This window comes from Elephas maximus, chromosome 25, assembly GCF_024166365.1.
Source record: "Elephas maximus indicus isolate mEleMax1 chromosome 25, mEleMax1 primary haplotype, whole genome shotgun sequence".
NCBI classification, from domain to species: Eukaryota; Metazoa; Chordata; class Mammalia; order Proboscidea; family Elephantidae; genus Elephas; species Elephas maximus.
In genome coordinates this window covers 42807196-42832516 of record NC_064843.1, presented here as the reverse complement: position 1 = coordinate 42832516, position 25321 = coordinate 42807196, and the positions used below count along the sequence as shown (strand labels likewise).

At 48.7% G+C, this 25321-nt stretch overlaps 1 protein-coding gene across 7 annotated transcripts in view; it reads right to left on the bottom strand.

Annotated features, from left to right (window-relative positions):
- Window positions 1-5284: 5284 nt before the first annotated feature.
- Window positions 5285-25321, bottom strand: part of SMOX (spermine oxidase) — a 50961-nt gene continuing 30924 nt past the window's right edge. For 4 of the 7 annotated variants that reach the window (XM_049869906.1, XM_049869907.1, XM_049869908.1 and 1 more), the window contains 5 exons: window positions 21006-21232; window positions 16261-16434; window positions 15337-16096; window positions 14070-14230; window positions 5286-11302 (listed from right to left, as the gene is read on the bottom strand). In XM_049869906.1, the coding sequence (XP_049725863.1) occupies window positions 11165-11302; window positions 14070-14230; window positions 15337-16096; window positions 16261-16434; window positions 21006-21232 (1460 nt within the window). In that variant the 3' untranslated portion in view covers window positions 5286-11164. Of the gene's footprint in view, window positions 11303-11739; window positions 11830-14069; window positions 14231-15336; window positions 16097-16260; window positions 16435-21005; window positions 21233-25321 lie in introns of all 7 variants that reach the window. The other 3 variants (XM_049869910.1, XR_007515461.1, XM_049869905.1) reach the window with 3 other exon arrangements.

The following is a 25321-nucleotide window of genomic DNA, read 5'->3' as shown; positions in this document are numbered from 1 at the left end:
CGACCTTATAGGAGAGAGTAGAGCTGCCCCACAGAGTTTCCAAGGAGCGCCTGGTGGATTCCAACTGCCGACCCTTTGGTTATCAGCCGTAGCATTTAACCACTACGCCACCAGGGTTCCCCTTCGTTTATTAGATATTAATTAAAAGCACTTCTTGTGGTTTAATTAAAAACAAAAAACCTCAAAATCCAGGAGAGAGGTTCACCGTGCAGCAAGGGTGCTGTGTTCCCATAAAGCCAGCAGATGGCGGCAGAGGACGTGGCTCAGCCCACGAGGTTGCTCATGCTTGTAGAGTAGAAGGATCTTTGCGGGCGAGGAGGCCGCGGGCTGCACCTCGCCTCTCTTAGTTACCGGGAGAGGGAAGCCAACTCAGTCTGCCTGAACCTTGCTCCGCAGCCTGAGACTCACAACAACAACAACTGCTAGGGCAGGGAGAGTGAGGTTGTGGAACCAGCAAATGTAGACAACGCTACTGTGAAGCTTGGCTGTGAAGAGGAGGCAAGGGGCAAGGGAGGGTGATAGTAAGCGGACGCTGGAGTCACGGAAAGACATGAGCGTATTTCAATATGGATGAGAAGGACAGACTAGAGAGATCCAAGATGGGGGGAGTGGAATGGACACAGCGAGGTCCCTGAGTTTGGGCCTGGAGCCCATGTGGAGGGTCACCCCGGGAGAGGCAGGGCCCTCGTCTTCATGATCCGAGAGAGGTCTAAAAGGATGGGCGCTAGTGCAGGTGAGTTTGTGGATTGGTCTGGAAGCCGCTACTGAGTGGCTTCTATTTTCTCTGTGAAGCAGGAGACCACGTTGTTGCCCGTTGACAATGAAGAGGCAGGGGGGTGAGAAGTTTAACAGGACGGGAGGATAGAAACTGATCAGGGAAACCCAGGAGGACTGCTGGGTGGCTGGCGGTCAGTTTGGGTCTCTGGGTTGGCACCACTCAGCTTGGCTTATCCTTTCGCTTGTTCATTCATTCTAAAAATCTTTATTGATAGCGGAGCCCTGGTGGCACAGTGGTTAAGAGTTCAGCTGCTAACCAAAATGTCAGCAGTTTGAATCCACCAGCTGCTCCTTGGAAATCCTATGGGGCGGTTCTACTCTGTCCTATAGGGTTACTATGAGTCGGAATCTACTCAACAGCAACAGGTTTGGTTTTTTAGGATTTTTACTGTGCCAGCCCTGTGTGGGCACTGGACACACAGCAATGAACATAGAGCTCACATTTGGGTGTGGAGGGGTTGGATAGATAGTAAACAAATAAACATGGAAATAACGTCAGTTACATTTAGGGTGCTAGATAGCAAAGAATGTTAGTACGTGCAGTAGGATCTACTGGTTTGCACGTGTACACAGGCGCTCTGAGTACTGACAATGTTCAGCAAAACTACTGCTTACTCTCCAGAGAATATGGGAGCTCGGGATCGCCAATGACATGGGAAAGAGAACTGAGTATTATCCTGTGACTGAGTTTTCTATAGGAACTTTATTAAGGATTGCTTAATTTTGTTGTCCTTCTTAATGTTTTCGAAAACGGGGTAAGCTGGTTCCAGCTGCTCTTGGAGGAGGGGGGACATATCATCAGGGGAAGTGCTGTGAAGAAACAGGGCGAGCCACGAGAGTGCTGTGGAAACTGGTGCTCTGTGCTCAGGGAAGTCTTCCTGGAGAAATGGCATCTGAGCAGAGCTCTGAAAGTAGGAGGGAAAGAGACTTGGAAATACCTGTGAGGAAAGCATCCCAGAGAAAGGGGACAGCCCAGGCCAAAAGAAAGGGAGAGTTGTAGGAGACAGGAACCAGGGCCACATCACGTAGGATATTGGAAATCACCTTTCATCCTTAGTGTGATGGGTCATGGGAGACTAGGGGAGGGATGCGACTAGATTCCTATTTTCAAAAGATCACACTTGCTGCTGTGTGGAGAACAGACTGCAAGGGGCAAGTGTGGAAGAAGCGACTCACTTAGGAAGCTAATGTAGTCACCCAGGGCAGAGGTGAGAGGGGCAGTGGAGGAGGTGGGAAGCACCTTAGTAGGAGGACAGCTCTTCCTGTTTGTTGATGGTTTGATGTTGCTCACACCAGTTAGATTTGGGATGTGTTTTGTAGGTAGAATCCACAAGACTTGATGATGGCAAATCTGATGATATGTGAAGCGTGAAAGAAAAAGAGGAGTCAGTGATGACTCGGGTGTTTGCCCTGAGACAGACAGTGGCAACACTTACTCAACTGGAGAAGACTAGGGTTAGTGCCACCACCCATCGATTTGTCATGCTGTGGTGGCTTGCATGTTGCTATGATGCTGGAAACTGTGGCACCGCTATTTCATAATACCAGCAGGGTCACCCATGGTGGACAGGTTTCAGCGGAGTTTCCAGACTAAGACAGACTAGGAAGAAAAGGCTAGTTATCTGCTTCTGAAAATTATCCAGAGTCACTGTCTGAGAATTCAACTTATTTTGGACATGCCATCAGAAGGGACCAATCATTGGAAAAGATCTTCATGTTTGTAAAAGTGGAGGGTCAGTGACAGTGAGGGAAACCTTCAATGAGATGGACTGACTCAATGACTGCAACCATGGGCTTAAAACACACCAATGATCATGAAGATGGTGTGGGACCTGGCAACAATTTGTGCAATTACATGGGGTCACAATGAGTTGAAGGCAACTTAACAGCAACTGACAACAGGGGTTGGTGATATTTGAGACGGGGTGGATCAAGAGTTCTGCTTAGAAATGTTAAGTCCATGGAAAGATCTTGTAGGCAGTGTTGCTTTGTTTTCTTTTGCTTTGTTTTGGCCAGCAGGGCATGGCTCCCTGTTTTTCTCTAGCAGTACTGTTGGTGGCCCAGACATAGCTGTGGAGACATCAGACAACTGGATTGATCCATGATTGAGATTATTATTGGATTCAACAGAACAGGAGGCAAGAGCGTTGAAAGTATCAGAAAGAGACTCAGCGAAATGATTGATTGATTGTACAACCCCACTCCTGGTATCAACTTTAAGTAGTCGCGACTGATTGCAAGTAACAGAAATCCAAACCAATTTAAGCCAAGAAGCAGAACCATTGTCTCATGTAGCTGGAAAGGGCACTGAAGTAGCTCACAAATAAGAAGAGCTATAAAGCATTAGGTGGCCCCATGGCCTTGAACTAGGGATGGACAGATGATGGTGTGACCCCATGTGCCCCACATGTGGGAGGGGACAAGGTGGCAGATCTAGGACAAAAAAGAGTGATGGGGTCTGCAGTGAAATCCAACAGATCAAAATCATATGCACACTTTTCACATAAATAAAATATGCCTGATACTTAGCATCTCTTGATAAAGTTCCAGATTTTGAACACTCTTGCAAAATCCATGTTAAACAAACATACTAGAATTGTGGGAAGTGAGAAGGGCTTTGTATCCATCAATGTCCAGTTAAATAGGATGAAATGGGGCTGTGACCCCCCTTCCTGTCTTATAAATGAGATTAAATGTTCTGGCTGTCTGTAGGGGGACAACTCTTCCTGTTTGTTGCTGGTTTGATTGCCCTTCACCAATCAAGAGTGGCCTCAAAAACAAGCCCAGCCCAGTCATTATAAGGAACCAGCCTCATGTGACTTTACCATTATGTCTGGCCAGCCATCAATTAAGACAGGAGGTTCTGAAGAACTCAGTCAGCAGCCCACCTCTGCACCTTGGGGTTTCCCTTGAGCTCATTCCAACAGGACCAGGGTGACTCAGACCAGAGGCGCCTCACTCGTACATTTGTTTGTGGGAGAGCCTGGTTCTCCGGGCAGCTCTCATGTTCTGGGAGATAACACCGTGCTCACCTGTCACATGGCAGCAAAGGTGGAAAGCCAGTTTCTGCCAAGTCCCCAGGCCTCTGAAGGAAACATTGTGAGGCTTCCACAAAGTCACAACTGAACACCATGACCAGGGAGGGAGTCCCTGATGCCTGCAGCACCAGAAATCACACAACTCGTTCTACGTAGAAGCCGGTGCCAGGAAAGCGCCTTCCTCTCCAGCCGTCGGCATGGGTGTTGGCCCAAGCACGCCACATCTGCCAGCCCTGGTAGAGCCTTCTGGGTTTTGGTCAATGCCAAGGCTGCTTCAGAAACAGGCACAGCAGAGCCAAGCCATAGATTGAGTGTTAAGGTCCAGGTGAACACATGGTGTGTCCTGGTGTCCCCCTCCAAGGATCTCTATCCCCCCAGGAATAAAGTCCCTCTATTTATTTTAACATTTCAGTTCAATATTCATTCTTCAGTTTTTAAACAATTCTGCATTAAGGCAGGAATTTTTCGTTCCGGAGAAAGCCATCCTCTCCTTTGCCTGTTTTTTACCAGTAGCTTTTGTTTTTTCGGGATAATAGAGCATTACCAAAGATAAGTGTTTACCATATTGAGTTTTGTTAGTGTACAAGGTTGTCTCAGGCTTCGTATAAAACCATTTATAGAATTTAAGAAAAGGGAAAGAAACAGTCACAGCAAGGCAGTCACCCTGTGTTCATGCCTGTACTAGTTTCTCCTCACTTCTGAAGGGCTCCTGCTCGTCCTTGTTCATCTGCCTCGAATCTGTTCTTGAAGCTGTAAATCACCCAAATACTTGGCATGGAAGCAGGAGGCTCAAGGACTGACTGCTTTGGCAAACTCCCCCACACCTGTCCCCGCCTGTGAGTGTGTCCCTGTGGTTCCCCTTAACATCCTCCCAAGGCCACTCTCTCCCCCACGAGATCACATCCTCTCCAAGCTGTGCGGCCTTGCGCGTCTTCACACAAGCCCTTCTGGGAACCTCAGTTTCCTCTGCTGTAGACAATCCCTGCCTCCCTCCCGTGGCTGCAGATACAGAGAGGATGACAGGACACAGACAAGAGGACTGGTAAACGGTAACTTCCTGTGTAAACGTGAGGCCAACCCTTATCACCAGGCAGCTGGGCGAGGGTAGGGCGTTCCTCCTTTTCCTCCTCTCAGGAAGGCATCATCTCTGCTGCTAGGAGAAAACCCACTGGGCAAACACAACCAGGAGCCCCTGGGTGGTAGCAACAGTTAATGCACTCAGCTGCTAACTCAAAGTTGGGGGTTCGAGCCCATCCAAAGGTGCCTCGGAAGAAAGGACTTGGTGATCTATTTCAAAAAAATCAGCCATTGAAAATCCTATGGAGTACAATTATACTCTGACATACACAGAGTCACCATGAGTCAGAGTCAACTCGCTGGCAGATGGTTTGGTTTTTATACAACCAGATCTACTCTGTGTTTTGGGCTGGAGGGGAGGGAAAGGGAGTCTTCAAACTTTTTTGAACTTTTTTTATTGAGTTATATATACAGTAAAGTGCACAGTACAATCGGATGCATTTTTAACAATGTATACACCCATTCAACCACCACCCAGGTCAAGATATGGAACATTTCCATGACCCCAGAAAGTTACCTCATGCCCCCTCCCAGTCACTACCCCACTCCCTCACTTCTAACACCAGATGGTAATTTTACAGGTTCTTGAACTTTCTACAAAGGGAATCATATAGTATGTGGTCTCTGGCTTTAGTGCCCGGCTTCTTTCACTCAACATAGTGTTTTTGAGATTCACCCATGTTGTTGCAAATATCAGTTCACTTTATTTTACTGCTATCTAGTATTCCACTGATGAACATAACTGCAACTTATCCATTCTACTGCTGCTGGGCATCCGGGCTGTTCCCAACTTCTAGCTATTACGAGCTATGTTGCTGTGAACAGTCCTATACGTATTTTTGGTGGGCACATGGACTCATTTCTCTCAGGTACACGCCCAGGAGTGGAAATGCTGGCAGGCACATGGGCAGCTTAAGTAGGCTCTGCCACAGTATTGTGTAGTAGATTTCTTTTCTTCTATGCAGGAGACCCAGGTTCGATTCCCAGACAATACACTTCATGCGCAACCACCACTCATCCTCGGCCGAGGCTTGTGTGTTGCTATGACGCTGAACAGATTTCAGCAGAGCTGCCAGACTAAGAAGGACTAGGGAGAAGGGCCTGGTGATCTACTTCGAAAAAGCAGCCAGTGAAAAGCCTACGGAGCACAACAGTTGTTCTGTTGTGCACGGGGCCACCATGAGTCTGGGCTGACTTGACGGCAGCTAACAAGAGCCACAGTCTTCCAGGGTGGCTGTTCCAGTTTCTCCCTGAGCAATGGGCTCTGTTTTGATGGCACCAGCCTCTCCTCACCCATAAAATGAGCTCACACAGGCAGACTTCAGTTCAAGTCTCAGCATCACCACGTACTGAGGGCCTTCAGGCAAGTTACTGAACTTCCCTGAGGTTTCATTTCTCCCAGGGACACATGGCCCCTGTCAGCCTGCATGGGCATGCACGTCAAATGAGGAGACACTGTGCCATCGTTTATGACTGATGTCCTGCCCTGCGGGCCGTGAGCACTAGGCAAACATTCTCCGCCTCCTCTTACTCACACCTGAGTTCCCAACATGCAGTCACCAAATAAACATTCCCCTACCCTTTCACCGCATGGAGTCCTAAAAGTCCTACACCTGTGATTCTGAGAATCTATTTATTATTGTTTTCTACCCCCATCTTTACACGATGGGCTGCTTCTGTCCTGCCCACTGCAGGTGATGGGAAAACCCAGGAACTGGGGAGGGTCCATGCTGGCTCAGTGCATGCTAGGCCGAACTCTAGAAGGGGCTCCCTGTGGAGTAATTCGGTCAAGAAGGAGACACACTCTAACCAAAGTAAGAGTGTCACCCAATTTACATGGTCTGTTTAAATGCTGTTGTGCGGAGATCGCCAAGGTACATTGTTACCGGAAACAAGCACAGGCTGTATGCTTTGTCACCTTCTGCATAAAAAGGAGGGAGAAGGATACAGGTTTATGCTCGCTTAGATCTCTGAGAGGACACTCGAGACAGTAACAACGTGGGGTTGCGGGGAGAGCAGTGGCAACTGGGGCAGGTGCGGGAGGAGACAAGTCACAGTGTGTCCTTTTGTAGCTTTGGGGCTTGAACCACAGGGATAGATCCTCTATTCAAAAAAAATTTTATTATGTTTACATAAAATTTTATATGTTTACATTTAAAGTTATGCCAGCAAGTGACTACGAATCCAGTATAAACTCCATGAAGATTTCTGTGCATCAACCCTGGCAAAGCAAGATGCTTGTTAGGTGTGAATATAGGCCAGAACATAGAGGGGTACAGGTAGGGTGGCGTGTGTAGGCGTATCTGTGAGTTGGACATACTCCACAACAACCTGGGGGTGGCATAAGGTCACATCAAGGGCAATGCCCTAAATGAGAAGAGGGCCTGACCTGAACTCATATGTGGTGTCTGGATTCTCTAGAGATGCAAAACCTGTGAAGCACATATATATAAAGAGAAAGATTTATCTCAAGGAAATGGCTCACGCAGTTGTAGAGGCTGGCAAGTCCCAAGTCCCTGGGTCAGGCATCAGGCTGGAGGCTTCTCCTGACTCACATAGTCACAGGGGCTGATGAACCCAAGATTGGCAGGTCAGACGACAGGCAGCTGGCTCACGGGCTGCAGAGGCTCATGAATCCAAGATTGGCAGGTAAGATGACATGTTGCTGGCTCAAATCCCAAGAACCGGAGGCCAGATGATGACGAACCAAATGCAGGATCCAGAGCAAAGCAAAAGCCAGGGAGCTTTGCCAGAAAGTCTACGTATATTGGATGCAGGTCATACCCCCAAGGAAACTCCCTTTCAAGTGATTGGCTGCTCATAGCAGATCTCATCATGGAGGTGTTTACATTATATCAGATCTCATTATGGAAGTGATTACATCATTACATAGCTGCCAAACTATACCATAATTACCAAACCACTGAGAATCATGGCCCAGCCAAGTCGATACACAACCTTAACCATCATATATCGTTAGACCAGTAAGCCCACCTCTCTCCACCACCCCATCCCCTCACTTCTATAGATTTGGAACTCTACCACAAGAAACCTGGAGTAAGGAAATGACTACATGTTCTTTAAGGTTCTGTACATGTAATTGTATGTGTACAGGTGTGTATGTGTGTATATACCTGTGTATAGGTATGTATATGCATGTATGTATGTGTATCTATGTGGGAGTGGGTGTATGTAAGTGTGAATATATGTAAGTATGTGTGTAGAGGTAGGGGGTGTGTGTGCAGGTCTGTGTGTGTATATTTGTATGTGGGTAAGTATATGTAAGTGTATGTAGGTGTATGTGTATGAAGGTGAGCGTATGGAGGTGTGTGTATAGATATGTTTTTTTTTACTGAGCAAAAAAGAGAACAGACTAGCCCCCAATAACTGGCAGGTCCTTGGAATATAGCAAGTGGGAGACAGTTGGGAATATCTCTCTGCCAAAACAATGGCCAGACTATCTACCTTTCCAAATGATGGCAGCATGGGCCAGGCACAAAGCCCTGTGGGCAGGTGATGCTGATATAATAATTAACACATCTAAGCAGGGTCTCCCCTCCCATGGAACTCACTCCACTCCACTCCAAGTGGCCTCATCTTCCAGTCAGGCTCTGAGAAGTCAGGCAAAGACCAGCGGATGAACCAGGTCTGCCTGAAGGAGCTGGGGTCTGGCAGGAAGAGGGACCCTTATCCTTGAGGGGCCTCCACGCAGACAGGCAAATAGCCCCAACCACATTGAGGTACAGGGACACCCCTTCCAGGAAATGCAGGCACTTTCCTTCTGGGGGCCCAGACAGGCCATGGCTCCCCAACCATCTTCTCACTCAAAGGAGGTGTCATTGATTGAATTGTATCCCCCAAAAATATGTGTATCAAACTGGCTAGGCCATGATTCCCAGTATTGTGTGATTGTTCACCATTTTGTCATCTGATGTGATTTTCATATGTGTTATAAATCCTACCTCTATGATGTTAATGAGGTGGGATAGGCAGCAGTTATTTTAATGAGGCAGGACTCAACCTACAAGACTGGATTGTCTTGAGAAAATCTCTTTTGAGATACAAAAGAGAGAAGGGTGCAGAGAGACAGGGACCTCATACCACCAAGAATGCAGTGCTGGGAGCAGAGTGCATCCTTTGGTTCCTGCGTGGAGAGGCTCCTAGTCCATGGGAAGATTGCTGACAAGAGGCTTCCTCCAGAGCCGACAGAAAAAGCCTTCCCCTGGAGCTGACACCCTGAATTTGGACTTCTAGCCTACTAGACAGTGAGAGAATAAACCTCTGTTTGTTAAAGCCATCCACTTGTGGGATTTCTGTTATAGCAGCACCAGGTAACTAAGACAGTATTTTGTACTGAGAGAGTAGTATGCTGCTCTAACAGATACTTAAAATGTGTAAACGGTTTTAAAGCTGTGAATGGATAGAGGACTTGGAGGGCAGTGAGGAGAACCGTTAACACCAGAGATGGCACAGATGGCAAGAAGCAGCAGCAGAGAACCAGCAGCAGCAGAGAACCAGCAGCAGCAGAACCAAGAGACCAGCACCAAAGAGTGCTGGAGCTGACCCCCAGAGTGAGAGAGCTGAGTGCCTTTGTGCAGGAGGCTTCCTGGCAGAGTGGGGTGCCTCCAGGCACTTATCGATGGAGCTAGGCTTGCCAACCCACGAAGCAAGACAGCTGAGTACCTTCTGGCCAAAGTTTACTGGTAGAGTGGGGTGCCTCCCGGCACTTATCAGTGGAGCTACAGATCTTTGGAATACTTGCCCCAGCAGAGGCCCGAGAGGCCGAGAAGCCAAGGAACCAGGAAGCAGAAGCTGAAGAGAAAAGGAACACAAGAAGTCAAGCTGCCTCAGTCTCAAATGGTATGGCCAAGACCTACGGGGCTTCAAAGGGTAGATCCATAGCCTCTGGTGTTTCTAAGGGTGCAGTCACCACTCAGATGGACTAGGAGAATGGTGTGCCTAAAGCTGAGGGAGCGAAGGCTGGTGTTCCAGTGGGCCTGGAAAGCCAAGCTGAACCCCAGGGCCAGGGACCGCCACTCATAATCTGGACAGTGTGCCCAATACCTAGAGTCTGGAGGGCAGGGCCATTGTGTAAATTGTCTCAGAGAACAGAGGATTGTTTTCAAAGCCTTGGGGGCTAATATAATTGTGTTCTGCCAATTGCTTGGTGCCTGTTATACTTTTTTTCCAATTTCTCCCACTTCTAATGGAAATGTCTAGCTTGTGCCTGTTTCACCATTGGACTTTGGAAGCAGATAACTTGTATTCTAGATTTCACAGATGAAGAGGGTTTTTGGATTTTGGACTTTTGCTATGATATGATGGGGTGAATGTGTTTTACATGTGGCAAAGACATGAATTTTGGGGGGCCAAAGGGCGGATTGAATTATGTCCCCCAAAAATGTGTGTCATCTTAGCTAGGCCATGATTCCCAGTATTATGTGACTGTCCACCATTTTGTCATCTGATGTGATTTTCCTATGTGTTATAAATCCTACCTCCATAAGGTGGGATAGGCAGCAGTTAGTTAATGAGGCAAGACTCGATCTACAAGATTGGATCGTGTCTTGAGACAGTCTCTTTTGAGATATAAAAGAGAGAAGTGAACAGAGAGACAGGGATACCTCATACCACCAAGAATGCAGTGCCGGGTGCACAGCACGTCCTTTGGACCTGGGGTTCCTGCGTAGAGGGGCTCCTAGTCCGGGGGAAGACTGATGACAAGGACCTTCCTCCAGAGCCAACAGACAAAGCCTTCCCTTGGAGCTGATGTCTTGAATTTGGACTTCTAGCCTACTAGACTCTGAGAGAATAAGCTTCTGTTTGTTAAAGCCATCCACTTGTGGCATTTCTGTTACAGCAGCAGCACTAGATAACTAAGACAGGGGTATGATTAAAAAAAGAAGAAAACACAGGGGCTGAGGACAACAGAAGAGAGAAGCTGAGGAGCACAGGAAAGGTAGGCCTCTTTTTATTATCTCAAAATGCGAAGTATTGAAGGCACTTACAATAATGAGTCAGGAGAGACAGGGCTGCACAGGGAGGTCAGGGGTCAGAGGAAGAGGTAAGTCAATGAGCCCCACCCTGGTCAGGACCAGAAGGAAAGCTACAGGGCCAGGTCTGAAGCCAGTCAGGGCATCTATCTCTACAAAAGAGAAAACTCCATTCTACAGAGGGTTAGAAGATTAGGAGCACATGGCAGCAGGGGGCAAGGGCTGGCAGTCACGAGTTAGTGGTTCTTGAAGGAACACGCTCGGCAATGAGGAAGGCCCTCAGGTCCCCTGCTGGAAGAGGTCTCGGTACATCTCGATGAGGCGGGCAGCCTCCCGCTGGCCAGAGAGTAGAGCACCATGGGTGGTGGAGTAGTACTTGCGATGGGTGGCCTCCCCTGAGAACAGCACCTGCATGGGCTGGTGAGGGAAAGAGGAATGAGGGCAGAACAGAAGCAGCTACTGTCTTCCCAGAGCCCCAATCCATACTACAAGTCCAAGAGCAGAGAGCAGGCACCTGAGATGCAGGTGCCGCTGCTTCCAGAGGATAAGGCGCTGCCCATGCCATCTGGCCCCCTTCCCCTGCTTCTTCCCAAACATCCAGGCCTCTGATCTTTCCGCCATGAGGTTGTTCTGAGTGCTGACTCTGTACTCTCGAAGGCTCATTGTGCCTCTTACTAGAGAACCCAGACAAGTGCTTTAACCTCCCTAAGCCTCGATTTTCTCATCTGCAAAATGGGTTTATACCACCTACTTCTGAGGGCAGCTGTAAGGATTAAGTGACATAATGAGCCTAAAGCACTTAGAACCTGGAACAAGAAACACACTCGATAAAGTGAGGTGGTAATTTAACAAACCTTTATGGAGCCCCTATTAGGGTCCCGGGACTGTTCTGGGCACTTGGAAGATAAAAGGTGACCGGGCTGCTGCTTTGAGGAGCTGCCATGCTGGTGGGGAAGCCAGACACGAAACCCAATTACTAAACAGTGTCATGCGTGCTGGGGTGGGTGCTGGGGTGAGGTGCTGAGAGCCCAGAAAAGAGGCCTACTGCGAGGGGGGTTGCACAAAGCTTCCCAGAGGACAGGACATTTGGAGTGGTTCTTGGAGGATGCCAAGTGAATGAACAGGCAAAGGTCATTTCAGGCAGAGGGAAAAGTAGGGGCAACAATGCACCAGAGCAGGCCTGGTTTAGGGGGTTGAGAGCATTTTGGTACAGTTAGAGCCCAACTTAAAGGGAGTAGGCTGTCTTGGTGGGGTTTGGACGAAGTGCACGTTCTTGCATTCCAAGCCTGGGCTGTATCCCAGGCCATCTAAAACTGGATGTGCAAACCCATCACCTGGGGATCCTGATACAAAGCAGTTTTTAATTCAGCAGGTATGAGGTGGGCCTGAGATTTTGCATTTCTAACAAGCTCCCGGGTGATGCTGGTGCTGCTGGTCCATGGGCCACCCACTTTGAGTAGTGAGGCTTCATCTCACAAACAAGGAGCCCACCAAGGTTGTTAAATTGACTCCAACCTCCATCCATTTGCCTCTTCCTCCTCAGTAAGGAAGCCTTGATCTTTAACTGGGTCCATTGCCATCCAGAATAAATGACCTATCCCAGCCTCTCTAGCAACTAGGTATAGTCATGTGACTAAGTTCTGGCCAATGAGCTGTAAGTACACTTGTTGCTAAAGATACCGAACTCAGTTCCAAGATTTCTCCTTTTTGCTTGTCTGCTTCTCCTCCTCCTTGTAGCCTAAAATGCAGACATAAAGGCTGTAGCCTCAGCAGCCGTGTTGGACCAAAGGTACCCTTGAAGATGGGAGCTACATGCTAACAATACTGGGTCCTGATCCCTGTCTCCAGGTTTCCTTCTGCATGAGCAAAGTAAATTTCCATCTTGTTTAAGTCACAGCTATTTTGTGCTTGTTTTATTTTTCGGTTACATGCACTAGTCCTATCTGGTACAGGTAACAAGGTAAGATTTGTTCTTTGGGGAGGATGCTGCGGCAGCAGGGAGGATCCTTTCTGGGGACCTCTTTCTCTTTAAATGCTGGCCCTCTCCTTTTTCCCCCTGAGCACATAGCCGGGCTGGCACAACATGTGCTGGTTGACTGAAATCTTCTTCACCAATTACACCAAAGAATTGTTTTAAATACCATTCCAAAAATTTATTGTACATAGAGGTTTCAGGGTGGTGCAAGCTGCTAACATGCTCAGCTGCTAAGCAAAAGGCTGAACGTTCAAGTCCATCCAGAGGTGACTTGTAGGAAAGACTGGCGATCTATCTCTGAAAAAGTCAGTTATTGAAAACCCTGTGGAGCACAGTTCTACTCGGACACATGGGGTCTCCCTGAGTCAGAATCAACTCAACAGCAACTGGTTATTTTATTATTATTATTAATTTCTACTGTATGCTTCGAGGAGAAACAAGAAACCCATTTTATGAAGGGAAAAATATATGCAACTATTTCTCTTAGATTTACTATTTTCTCTCTCAGAGTATATAAAAAACCAAAACCCATTGTCAATTCGGACTCATCATGACCTTATAGGACAGAGTAGAACTGCCCCATAGGGTTTCCAAGGAGCGGCTGATAGATTCGAACTGCTGACCTTTTGGTTAGCAGCCAAGCTTCAACCACTGTGCCACCAGGGCTCCTTCAGGGAGTATAACACCAAAAAAATAATAATAATTTGGGGGAGGGTCAGTATTCTCAATTTTATTTTCTAAAACCTATTGAGAAACTTACTTCCATTGAGTCAGTGCCATCCAAGAGAACTTTCTACGATGATGAAAATGTTCTATAGCTCTACACTCTAATATGGTAGCCACTAGCCACACGTGGCTATTGAACTTGAAATGTGGCTAGTGCTATAGAAGAACTAAGTTTTTAACTTACCAGTTAAATTTTTGTTAATTCAATTAATTTAAAATTAATGACTACCACACTGGACAACACAGCATCGAATGGTTCCGTAAAGTCTCAATTTGACTCCATCTTTTCTTCCAGATGTCAGTGCCATCTTCTGGTCTTCTCTTCCACTAGAGGAGCCCTTCCACCCTCGTCTGCCTTTACCACTCCTCCATGAACTCTTCCCTTCCTCACCCTGCACCAGACACCCCTGTGAGATACCCACGCCCACCCCCTTACACACTCGTACTCACCTTGCACACCCCCACACACACACTCACACTCACCGCCGCCTTGGAGCTCTCCGTGTACGGCAGGGGTTTGGCCAGCTTCTCCACGTCTGCCCCACTTGAGCCCACCTGCGTATATGAATAGGAGCCTCGGAAGTGGGGGTTGCTCCCCCAAGCTGAGCGCAGGATTCGCCGAGGTTTAGGAATGTTGGGGTTCCCTGTTGGGAAGTGAGAAGAGCCAAGGGAAGGGACAGTAAGAGATGGCTGCACACAGAAGATATCACTGAATGAACAACTCCCACCCCAGCCCCAGGGCTCCAGGGGGGCCAGGCTGCTATGGGGGGACACGGAGGATGGAGGAGAGTGCACAGAGAGGCAGGGGTTCAAGCTGCACACACACCCCTCCCCCCCCCACGCCTCCTTGTGCCCTCCAGCAGACACCACATCTCTCTGGGACTTCATTTTCCCCCATTTTAAAACCATTACAGGTAATAATGTTCCCCTTTCTGGCTTCAGAGGTTCCTGTGAGGCCCTGGTGGAACAGTGGATGGGAAATGTTCAACTAAAAGGATTAGACAGAAAAACGTAAATCCAACCCTCAGCAAGACAAAAGTTTGGGTAGGAAATGCGCAATTGGCAATGATGTCTGAGTTTTTTACCACCAGGCCTTAGAAAGAGAATAAACACAGCACCTGTCTTTTTGAGTGCATCAAGCTCCAAACAGAAAGCAGAGCCAGTAATTTCGGGGCCCCAGGTGGTTGTTCTTCAGTGACCACCACGCCCTCCCAGTCTGCAGACAGTCTGGAGAGTGGGGAGAGCTATCTGGAAATTCAGAGTCCCTAAGCAGCACAAATGGTTAAGCACTCAGCTACTAACAGAAAAGTTGGTGGTTCGAACCCACCCAGAGGTACCTCAGAAGAAAGGCCTGGAAATCTACTTCTGAAAAACCAGCCCCTGAAAACTCCATGGAACACAGTTCTACTCTGACACACATGAGGCTGCCATGAGCGGGAACGGACTCAGCAGCAGATAGTTTTTAGCAGAGGACGGGGGTCCCTGGGTGGTACGAATGGTTAACACACTCAGCTTTTAACCAAAAGTTTGGGAGTTTGAGTCCACCTAGAGGCACCTTGGAAGAAAAGCCTGGTGATCTACTTCCTAAAAATTAGCCACTGAAATCCCTACAGAGTATAGTTCTACCCTGACACAATGGGGTCACCATGAGTTGGAATCACCTTGGTGACAACTGGTTTTTATCAGAGGACGCAGTTGAGGAAGAGGCTAGTGGAAGCAGGAAGCAAGACATGGAGGCGCGGGCACGCACCTGTGAACTGACGGAGCATCTCCGTGCAGATCTCAGCCACCGCCTCGTCATCACACTTCTCCATGACGAGGGCCTCCTCCCCACAGATCCAGCCGCTCAGCACGTGGCCGTAGCGCTCAGGCGGGTAAAGGACATCGAAGCCGCAGATCTTGCGGTACCAGAGCTCGGGCGGGTAGGTGAGGGTGCGGCTCTCTGCCTCATCCTCCCACACAAACTGTAGGCTATTGCACTCGGGGCCCCAGAAGGGCTCCTCAAATTCAAGAAAGATCTTGTCGGTGGTGCTGATGCCCAGGCGATGAATGGCAGCCACCTTCTCTGCAGGCAGACCTGGCCGGAAGAAGCTGGCATACTGCCTCTTGAGCACACCCAGCGACACGGTCACAATCACGTGGTCTGCCGGGACCACCTCACAGTCTTCACACTCCACCAGCACTGGCCACTGCTCGTCCTCACCCCGCCTGTCCTCCCGGGGCTCCTCTCCCCCCTGGTCACCCTCCCCAGGGTAGCGATTGTGGTCACCTTCCCTCCGGGGCTCAATCTCAGGGCCCCGGGGGCGGGCCGAGGCCTGGTCCCAGTGAACACAACGGACAGGTTTCCCCAGCTGGATGACGTGGGCCGGGATGCCCTCGGCCAGCAGCTCCACAACCCGCATGAAGCCCGAGGGGATGATGTGGTGGGCACCGGGGATCTCCGTCCACTCCCCAAAGGCGCTCAGGGACACCTCATCCATGCTGTGCGAGCTGCTCTCACAGCTTTCCACCTGTGGGGAGACCCAGAGAGAGGCCAGATGTGCGCCAGGGCCAGGCAGGGGGGGGGCAGAACCTCAGAGCAGCGCAACCCCCACCTCAGACCCAGACTCCCGCACAATCAATTTTCCTTATTCTGGCAGCTGCGCTCCACCAAGCGCCTAGACAGCAAAGATACCTTCAGGTACTGCTGGATCATGGCGAGCTTCAGGCGCTTGGTGGCCTCCGGGTCATCAGGGTCATCCCTGATACGGTTGCACACCTCCTCCCGGGTGAACACCCCCACACTGTTCTGACTCTCAGCATTGACTGGTTTACCATGCCGGAAGAACTCCTGGGTCAAGTTATAGACCTGCCAGAGAGACCCAGGACGCTGAAAACCCACCTGCTCTGCCCCCATCCAGGCTCCATGTCCCACTGAAGGGCCCCAACAGTAACCACCTTGGTTGAACAGCTTAATAAAAACAGTGTCACTGAGTTGTACACATGGAAAAATATTGGAATGCCAAATGTTTTGTTACGTATATATTTACCACAATTAAAAAAAAATGTCACTCCCTCCCAGGTGGGCTGTGCCCCGAAACTCTTGCTGGACTGGAAGTCTCTGAAAGTCGGCTGCTCCACGCTTCCAGACACCACCCTCAAAGGCCACCTGGGCCTTTGAGGGAGGTGGGCTGGGCCCTGTGGCTCAGAACAGAGTGAAAGGCTGGATGCCCATCCAGTGCGTGGGAAAGGAAATCCCTCCCTGCCCCGCGGCTCCCATGGCCAAGTGCACATCCCGCTGGAGGACACACAGGTCCACACAAGCTTCCCTTTTCCAAGACTCAAACGTGCAAACCCGTCCCCTGCCCCTCCTGTCTGGCACGTCCACTTGCTCTCTCCCCAGAGTTGTGGCCAGACCAGTGCAAGCAGAAGGGGTCCCAATATCTGATCTCCCAGAGATGCCTCCGACCTGCTGGTCTATGGAAAGCACTGCATTACTGTGGGCCTCAGGAGGATGTAAGGGCAGACACCGAGAAACACGGAAGGAATGAGCTCAGGAGGCCCTGGGGTGCTGAGAGACGGAAAATCAATTCACAGGCGTATTTCAGCAGCAACTCCAACTCCCACTTCATCAACAAAAAACGACTAGCGGTCCCTGTAACAGGGTCTTATCATGTCCTCTCCCAGCCCAATGCATAATCCCTGGCGAGAGTAATCTAGAACTGGGGCAGGTGTGGGATCCCCAAAGGCAAGGTCTGGGGCCCATCTTTGATCCAACAATCACCTACTAGACACCTGCTCTGTGCCAGGCACAGCTCTGATGGTGAGCAAGACCGACAGGCCCCAGCCCCTGTCCTCACTCGAGTTGGGGAGACATTCCATAACTGGGCTGTTTGTACACAGTGTGCTGTCAAAGGAAAGAACCAGGGCTGTGGTCCAACCCAGACAACCCTGGACAGTCAGGAGATGGGGAGGGTGGCAGTGGGAGTGACAGGAAGAGGGTTTCAGGCAGAGGGAACGGCATACTCAAAGACCTAGAAGAGAGAGAGACAGAGGGCGAATGTAAGACACATCCAGGGACCTGGAAGTGGTTTAGTCTTGCTGCAGCAGGCAGCAAGGAGAGAGAAAACTGCAAGAGAGGACTTTGGGAGGGCAGGCAGGGGCCGGGGCACAGAGGACCAGAGAGTTGTGTCAAGGACTCTGGGATTTATCCAAGGCCCTGGGTGTCATTTTTGAAAGGTTGTCAGCAAGAAGGCAGCCTGATCCCACTCCCACTGCTATTCCCCCTGGGACAGGGCAAACGTCGCTCCTTGGCCAAACGTACGTGGCTACTGCAAAATAATGGTGTGTTGCCCTTCCTAAGGAAACCCTAGTGGCGTAGTGGTTAAGAGCTATGGCTGCTAACCAAAAGGTCGGCAGTATTAATCCACCAGGTGCTCCTTGGAAACTCTATGGGGCAGTTTTACTCTGTCCTATAGGATCACTATGAGTCGCAATCGACTCTATGGCAACAGGTTTGTTTGGTTTTTCCCTTCCTAAAGGAAGTTTGAATTCGGTCAGCACACATACACAGAACAATGTCTGTTCTGTAACTCGGCCCTGGCACAGGCCATGGGCCATAGAGTGGAGGAAGGCGGTACAGCCCACTAATTTTCATATCCACCCCTACCCCACTCAATTCCACTCAAGGGAAATGCCTCCACGTGAGGCAGAAACATGAATTAAACATGTCTCTGATGTAGAAAGGAGAAAATGAGTTAAATTGTTCATTTTCCCTCCCTACAGTCACAAGATGCTAGGCGTTTGGCCTTAACTGGAGTTCTCAGCAAATTCCTCATCCAGAACCACTGCCAAAGAACTGGACCTTCAACTTGCCTCCTCCTCCCTGGTTTTTTTCACTTGGGTGATAAGCAACATGGTAGCCAGTCCTTGGCTTATGTTGACTGCAGGCCAAAATGCCCAGCTGAGGAGTAACAAATTCAGTCCATCAATGTGATTCTGTCTTTGTGTCAACCACTATTAAGCCTTAACTGAACATGAGTTTGTCATATACGTACAGTCTTCTGTCCTGTGTTAACTGACATCTTCCCAATGTGACCAAAGGGAAATGGGATAGGTCTGTAACAGCTCACAGTAATCACCCCAACTCTCATCCAGCACCTTCCATCAGGATCTCATTTACATCGTCGCAACCCTAGGAAGTAGGTATAACTGCGTCCGTTTTAAGGATGAGAAAGGTGAGGCTCAGAGGGGCACAATAACTTGCTCACTTACACAGCTAATAAATGGCAGAACTGGGATTTGAATCAAGGCAGCCTTAGAAAAAAATACTCCTTAGAAGTGAGGATAGCGAGACTCTGGCTTGCTTACTTTGGACATATCACCAGGAAAGACCAATTGCTAGAAAAGGACATCATGTTTGGTAAAGCAAAAGGTCAGCAAAAATGAGAAAAACCCTTAATGAGAGGGACTGACACAATCACCACAACAGTTAACTCAAACATACCAGCGATCATCACGATGACACAAGACTGGGCAACCATTTATTCTGTTAGACACATAAGGTCACCAGGAGTTGGAGCTGACTCAGTAGCAACTAACGACAGACTTGCTCTAGAGACCGAACTCGTAAGACACTACTGAACAAACTCATTTCTTTGTTAACAAATATAACACAATCAAATGAGTGCTGTCCTTCAAAGTCATCAGCTTTGGAGCCTCCATATTTGGTATGAAGCCCCCCTCAGGCAAGGAACTTTAGTATGGCCTCCTGCACTGTTTAAGAGCCAAACAAAGAAATCTGTCACTTGACCTCATGGTTACGCCTCCTCCTTCTGACCCAATGCATCACCACCCAGTTTGATGACCAACCCTATTCACCTCACTTGGCCATGACTCACATTCTTGACTTTCCAAAATCAAAACCACCAGCAAGAGTTGATGATGATTTATTTTTAAGGACATTTACTAGAATAAGTCACGGACATTAACAGTTGTTCTCAAGAGGCAAACATGCTTGAAATAACCTGGGAGTCAGGGTGTGGCATCCCACAAGAAGGCCAACTTTGACAAATACTAGTTCATGTCTGCTCATTAATAATTCAGTCTCTGATTTTATTTGTAAACTTTCACTTAAAGCACAATAAAAATTATTTAAAAAAAAATAATGGAGTAAGGTGTATATAAGCTTATACGTGACAGACTGACTTGATTTGTAAACGTTCACTTAAAGCTCAATAAAAATTATTTAAATAAATAAATAAAATAATTCAGTCTCCTTGCATATGCATGACCCTGTGTGAGTGAGAACACATAGCACCTTAGGACTGTGTGTACAATGTATCTTATGGATGCACACACAAGAGACACTATGGAAGTGTCGGTATATGTGACAGATGCCCTGAGTTCAGAGCTTGTCCTCTGTAGCGTAGGGGCTACCCCAAAGCAAGTGTCATTTCTCCTTTCTCAGCCCCAAGACATGTAGAAAATGCACAATAAGTGTCTGTTGGCCAATTTACTGACCTAGAGTAAAGGGTCATTACACTATAAATGAAAAGCTATCAGAAGGCAGGGCCTACGCATGTTACCTTGCTTGTTCAGTGAAGTTCACAGCACCACTGAAAGACATTAAAGTATTTTTAAGAATTTTAAAAACCTGAATAAGACGAGGATGTGTGCCCTTACCAGTTCTATCCAACACTGTACTGTAGATACTAGCCAATGCAATAAGGCAAGAAAAATAAATGGTCTAAGGCTGCACTGTCTAACACAGTAGCCACCAGAAACCTATAGCAATTTAAATTTAAATTAATTAAAATTAAATATTCAGCTCCTCAGTCTCACTAGCTACATCCCAAGGGCTTAAAAGATACATGTGGCTGATACTACCATATTGGATAGTACAGGTCTAGAACATCTCCATCACTGCAGAAAGTTCTGCTGGACAATGCTGGTCTGAGGGTTAGAAAGGAAAAAGACAAAATTCTCATTTTTTGTATAGGATTATATACATAAATTTCTAAAATATTATTAGAATATAAATTCATTCATACATTACTAAAATTAAAATAATTTAGCAAGGTAGCTAAAATGCCACTTATATTTCTATATACCAGGAATAAATAATTAGAAAATAAAGTTTGAAAAATTGTTATTTATAAAGGTATCCAAACACACACACATATACACACAAAAGAAGTTTAAGGCCTTTTTGGAGAAATATTTAATCACATGTATCAATAATCTCTTGCCTAGTACTTCACTATCCATCATCTTCATTTTTTCCTCAAATTGACCTGCTTTTCAAAATGCAGGGCCTAGACAGCAAGACATAACCAGGATCACAGAAGACTCCAGTAGGATCACCCAACTCCCCCAGTACTGCCGGGGCACCCCTGGTACCCAACACCCTCGTGCCCAGCTGCCCAGCTCACACTTCACCTCGTTGTATAAATCGCTGAATTCCTCAACCACGTCCTTGGGGATCCTGCGGCCGCGGTTGGTGAGGTAGCAGGCCACGCCATTCTTGGAATAGAGGCTGATGCGGCCCACGCTTCGCTCCCCATCAGTAGTCTCTTCCAGGAGACCATTGGCTTCTGCTAGATGATAGATGGGATTCCCATGGGAGCCATGGATCCAGGTGGCTCCCAGCTCAAAGGTGGCGTGTCCTGACAGTGACAACAACAGGCCCTTAGAGGGACAGGGACTTCAGAGCAGGCCTGAATACTGCCTTACCCTCCTTCCTCCAGGAGGATCTTTCCGTCCCCTACAGGGCAGAAAGGGGGTTATGGTCCCCCTCTGGAAGCCAACCAAAGTCTTCAGTGAAAAGTCCCCGGTGGAAGCCACATGTGAAACACAATGGATTCTACTTAGACCTGAGATAACTGCCACTCTGAATTATCTGTGATTTGCCCCAGAGTCACCTCATAGGAATATGAAAGCATTTCTTTTCCACTCCCTCTTTTTTCTAAATAACACCCAGACACTAGGCCCTCCTTCGTTATTGGTGCCTCTCCCCTCAGGGGAAGCACTGGGGGGACCTGAGGGTGCAGTGGTCCCAGTGAGGGAACTGAAGCTACCTGGAATACCCAGGAGGCCCTGCCTTCTGGACCCAAGGTCCTCATCTGGCCTTACTTCAATTCCTCAGCATCCCCAAATGGCCCCAGGTTCTAACGCTTTCCCAGACCAAAAGTAGCCCCCTTCCAGCTCAGTCCAGGGCAGAGGAAAGAGGAGAAACATTCAGTTTAGAAGATTCTTCCCTAAGGCTGTCTAAAACTCAGAGGCAAATTAAACTGCCTAACCCTTTGGCACAGGTGGTGGTACCCTGAGAGTCTGACTAGGGCAGGGGGTAATTCACGGGACTGAGTTGGGACGGGCCTGGGGGCTGGTTCTAGTACCCCAACCTCAGCCAAGGTACCAGATACTCTGAGGGCAAGCTGCCTTTGTGCCTGGGCCACAGTCTGATACAGGGACTGTGCCTAGCTCACAGGGAAGCTGAAACAATGAAAGGAGAATAGATAGGAATCTTTTTTCTTTGTTTTTTTTTGGTATTTTGGGGGTTTTTTGGAGGCCTGATTCAAGATATCATGTGTGTTACATTTTTGCCAAGATAGTCACAATAATCCCTCGTATGGCTATAGACATAGCCCTTTGCAACATGACTTTGCAAGAGGTGGAGTCTATTACCCCATGCCATGAACTCGGGCTGGCCTTGTGACTTGCTTTGATTAACAGAAATCAGCAAAAGTGACATCGTATGACTTTAGAGTCTAGGCCTCAAGTGGCCTATGGTTTCCACTCTCACACTCTTAGAATGTGGCCACCATGGAAAAGAAATTCAGGTTTACCCTGCTGGAGAGATGTGCCCATCCAACAGCCAGTGCCAAGCACTAGACATGTGGGTAAGGCCATCCTAGACAAACCAGCCCCAGTCAAGTCACCAGATGATACCAGCTGCATGGGTGAGCCTAAGTAAAAGTGGCAAAAGACCTGCCTAGCTAAGCCTTGCCCCAATTTCTGATGCACAGAATTGCAAGCAAATAAATTAGTGTTGTTTTAATCTACTATGTTTCAGAGATGGTTTGTCATGTAGCAATAGCTATCTGATACACAATACACACAGCAATACCACCTACCCCAGGAAGTAGGCATTTCTCTTTTTGTGGCTCCCCTTTCCTGGGCTGCTTCTAATCAAACTGCCAGTTGCTAAAAACAGCCCTGATTGCATGTATGTGCCACACACAGAGCAAAAGAAAACACAATCAACCCCCAGCCACAGCCAGCGAAATAGAATTTCCAGGTGCCTCTAAACGAAGAGATGGGAATGTGTAAGTCCCCTTGTCCAGCAAAAGGGGGTAGGCTCAAGGGCACCAAAAGCTGAAAACCCAGTGTCCTGCCTCCAGTGGGTTCCTGGTGGGTATTGAGGGTGTTTAATTTTTTTTTTTTTTTTTAATTGCCAACCTTCCTTTAAAGCCTGAGGCCTGAGGTTCCCCTGGTGTGATGGCTAATATTAGGTGTCACCTGGGCTAGGTGCCCAATTGTTTCATCAAACACTAGTCTAGGTGTTGCTGTGAAGGTATTTTGTAAATGTGGTTAACATTTACAGCTGACTTTAAGTAAAGGAGATTATCCTCCATAACGTAGGTGGGCCTCATCCTATCAACTCAACACTGTAAGAGCAAAAACAGGTTTCCCGAGGAAGAAGGAATTCTGCCTCAAAATGTAACATAGAAATCCTGAGTTTCCACCCTGCCCACGCTTACAGCCCCACAATATACAATCATGGGAGACAATTCCTTAAAATTAATTAAGCAATATCTATCCCCTTCTCCCTCTCTCTTTTATATATATATATATATATATATATATATATATATATATATATATATATATATATATATATATATATAAGGTACACACACATATGTACCCTAGTCGTTCCGTTTCTCTGGAGAACCCTGACCCATACACCTGGTTTGAGCTCCCAACAGGAGAAGGGGACCAGCCCCCCAGGGAGAGACCGGCCCCTCCCCAGGGCATGACAGGGAGTTCTAAGTCACACCACCACTGGACAGAGCTGCGGCTGATGTCCAGGTATGGAGCACCGTTCCTGGCTCCAGTCCCTCAGCAAAAACAGGGCTGAGGTGAGCACTTGAGGTCAGAAGACAGTCAGTACCCCCACCCCTAGCCGCCAGGCTCTGCAAGGAGGTAGGAGGCCCAGAGCCAGCCCCCGTCTGAGGATGTCTCCTGCCTCTCCCACAAGCCTCTCCAGCTCTGTCATCCTTGCCACACTCCTGCATCCTGAGGGACCTGGACACCATCTCCACACCAGCCGCTTGAAGCCTCTCACCCTTGCCCCCCTACTCCTTCCCCGCCCCCCACCCCCACCCCCGGTCTCACCTCTGGCAGCTTCAGAGTTGCCATTTCACACCACACCAGGTCCCACTTGCAGCCTGGGTTTCAGCTCTGTGCGTCCACACCCCCAATACAGGTGCCCACACCCCTGCCCTGATGTGTTCTCACCTCTCCTGGCAGTGTGCTGCCTCGTCTTCCCCACATACCTCCTCTCAGGCATATGACCTCTTCTCCTTCTCACTACCCGCCAACTCCCACCCTCACCAGAGGCCCACCCAAGGCCCCCTCCCAGGAAGCCGCCCTGCAGAGCCCTCCACCTCCTGCAGCCCCACCTCCTCTGCCTCACTGCCTGTATCATCATCCTACTGCACGGGACGTCTCAGCTGCCAGTCACCACTGAGCTAGGCTAGCTGTCCTCTGGTTCTATGTCAGGCCCTGACAGTGTCATCATAACTGCGCACGGAGGCCTCCTTCCCTGAGGCTCCCAGCCAGCCCCTCAGGGGTCGAGCAGAGAGTTCTGGGGCTTCCCCACAGGCCACCAAAAGTTTCCGCATGCCTTGGATGGTGCTTTCACCCTCAATGCCAGCCACGCTCCTGTCTGTGCTAGGGGAAGATGAATGCAACATCCCACACACCTGAGTATGATCAGAGTTTCTGCAAGAAGAGAACGGGTCCCCACATGTCTGCAAGCTCTGCTTGTCCTAAGCCTGACACCTACCTTCCTGAGACAGCTTCCTCACCCATTAAGTGGGCACACAGTTATCTGGTCAGCCCTACTGCCTGCTGTGGGAACAGACACTGTCATAACGTCCTCTGGAGGATCAATGCAGCCCACACACAGCAGGTCAGTACACTGTCCACTGTATCATGACATGGTCCCCTAACTGCTTGGCCTCTCAACAGTCAGATGTCCCCTACCTGGGAAGCCCTGACCTCCACTGGCATTTCAGGTAACTACCTCATCCCCTAGGGCCCCAGGCAAAATCTGCCCACCCTCAGTCCCTACCTGGGCGCTTTCTGAACAGTCTTCATTATTGTGCATCATCTCCCCAGGCATTCCCAAGGCCTACACATCACATACAAGGAGGCCCAAGTCCCCTTCCACCTCCACTGAGCTGAGCTCCTATGCCCAATGGCTAGCACTCAGTTGTGATATACTAATTCTCACTCAAAAGTTAATGACTAATAGGAATTTGCAGGTTTCCCGTTCTCGTGAAATAGAAACAGGCCCACCTGGTGCCAAGAGAGCTTGGTTCTGAATGCCCCCTCCCTCCTAAACACTGGGAACCCCAGGGCATGCACCAAGCCAGCATTCTCCAAAAAGAGAGGCCAAGACCCCACTCTGCTCACCTCACACGGATGCTCTGAGGGGCAAAAGAAGTGTCTTCAAAATGCCCAAGCAG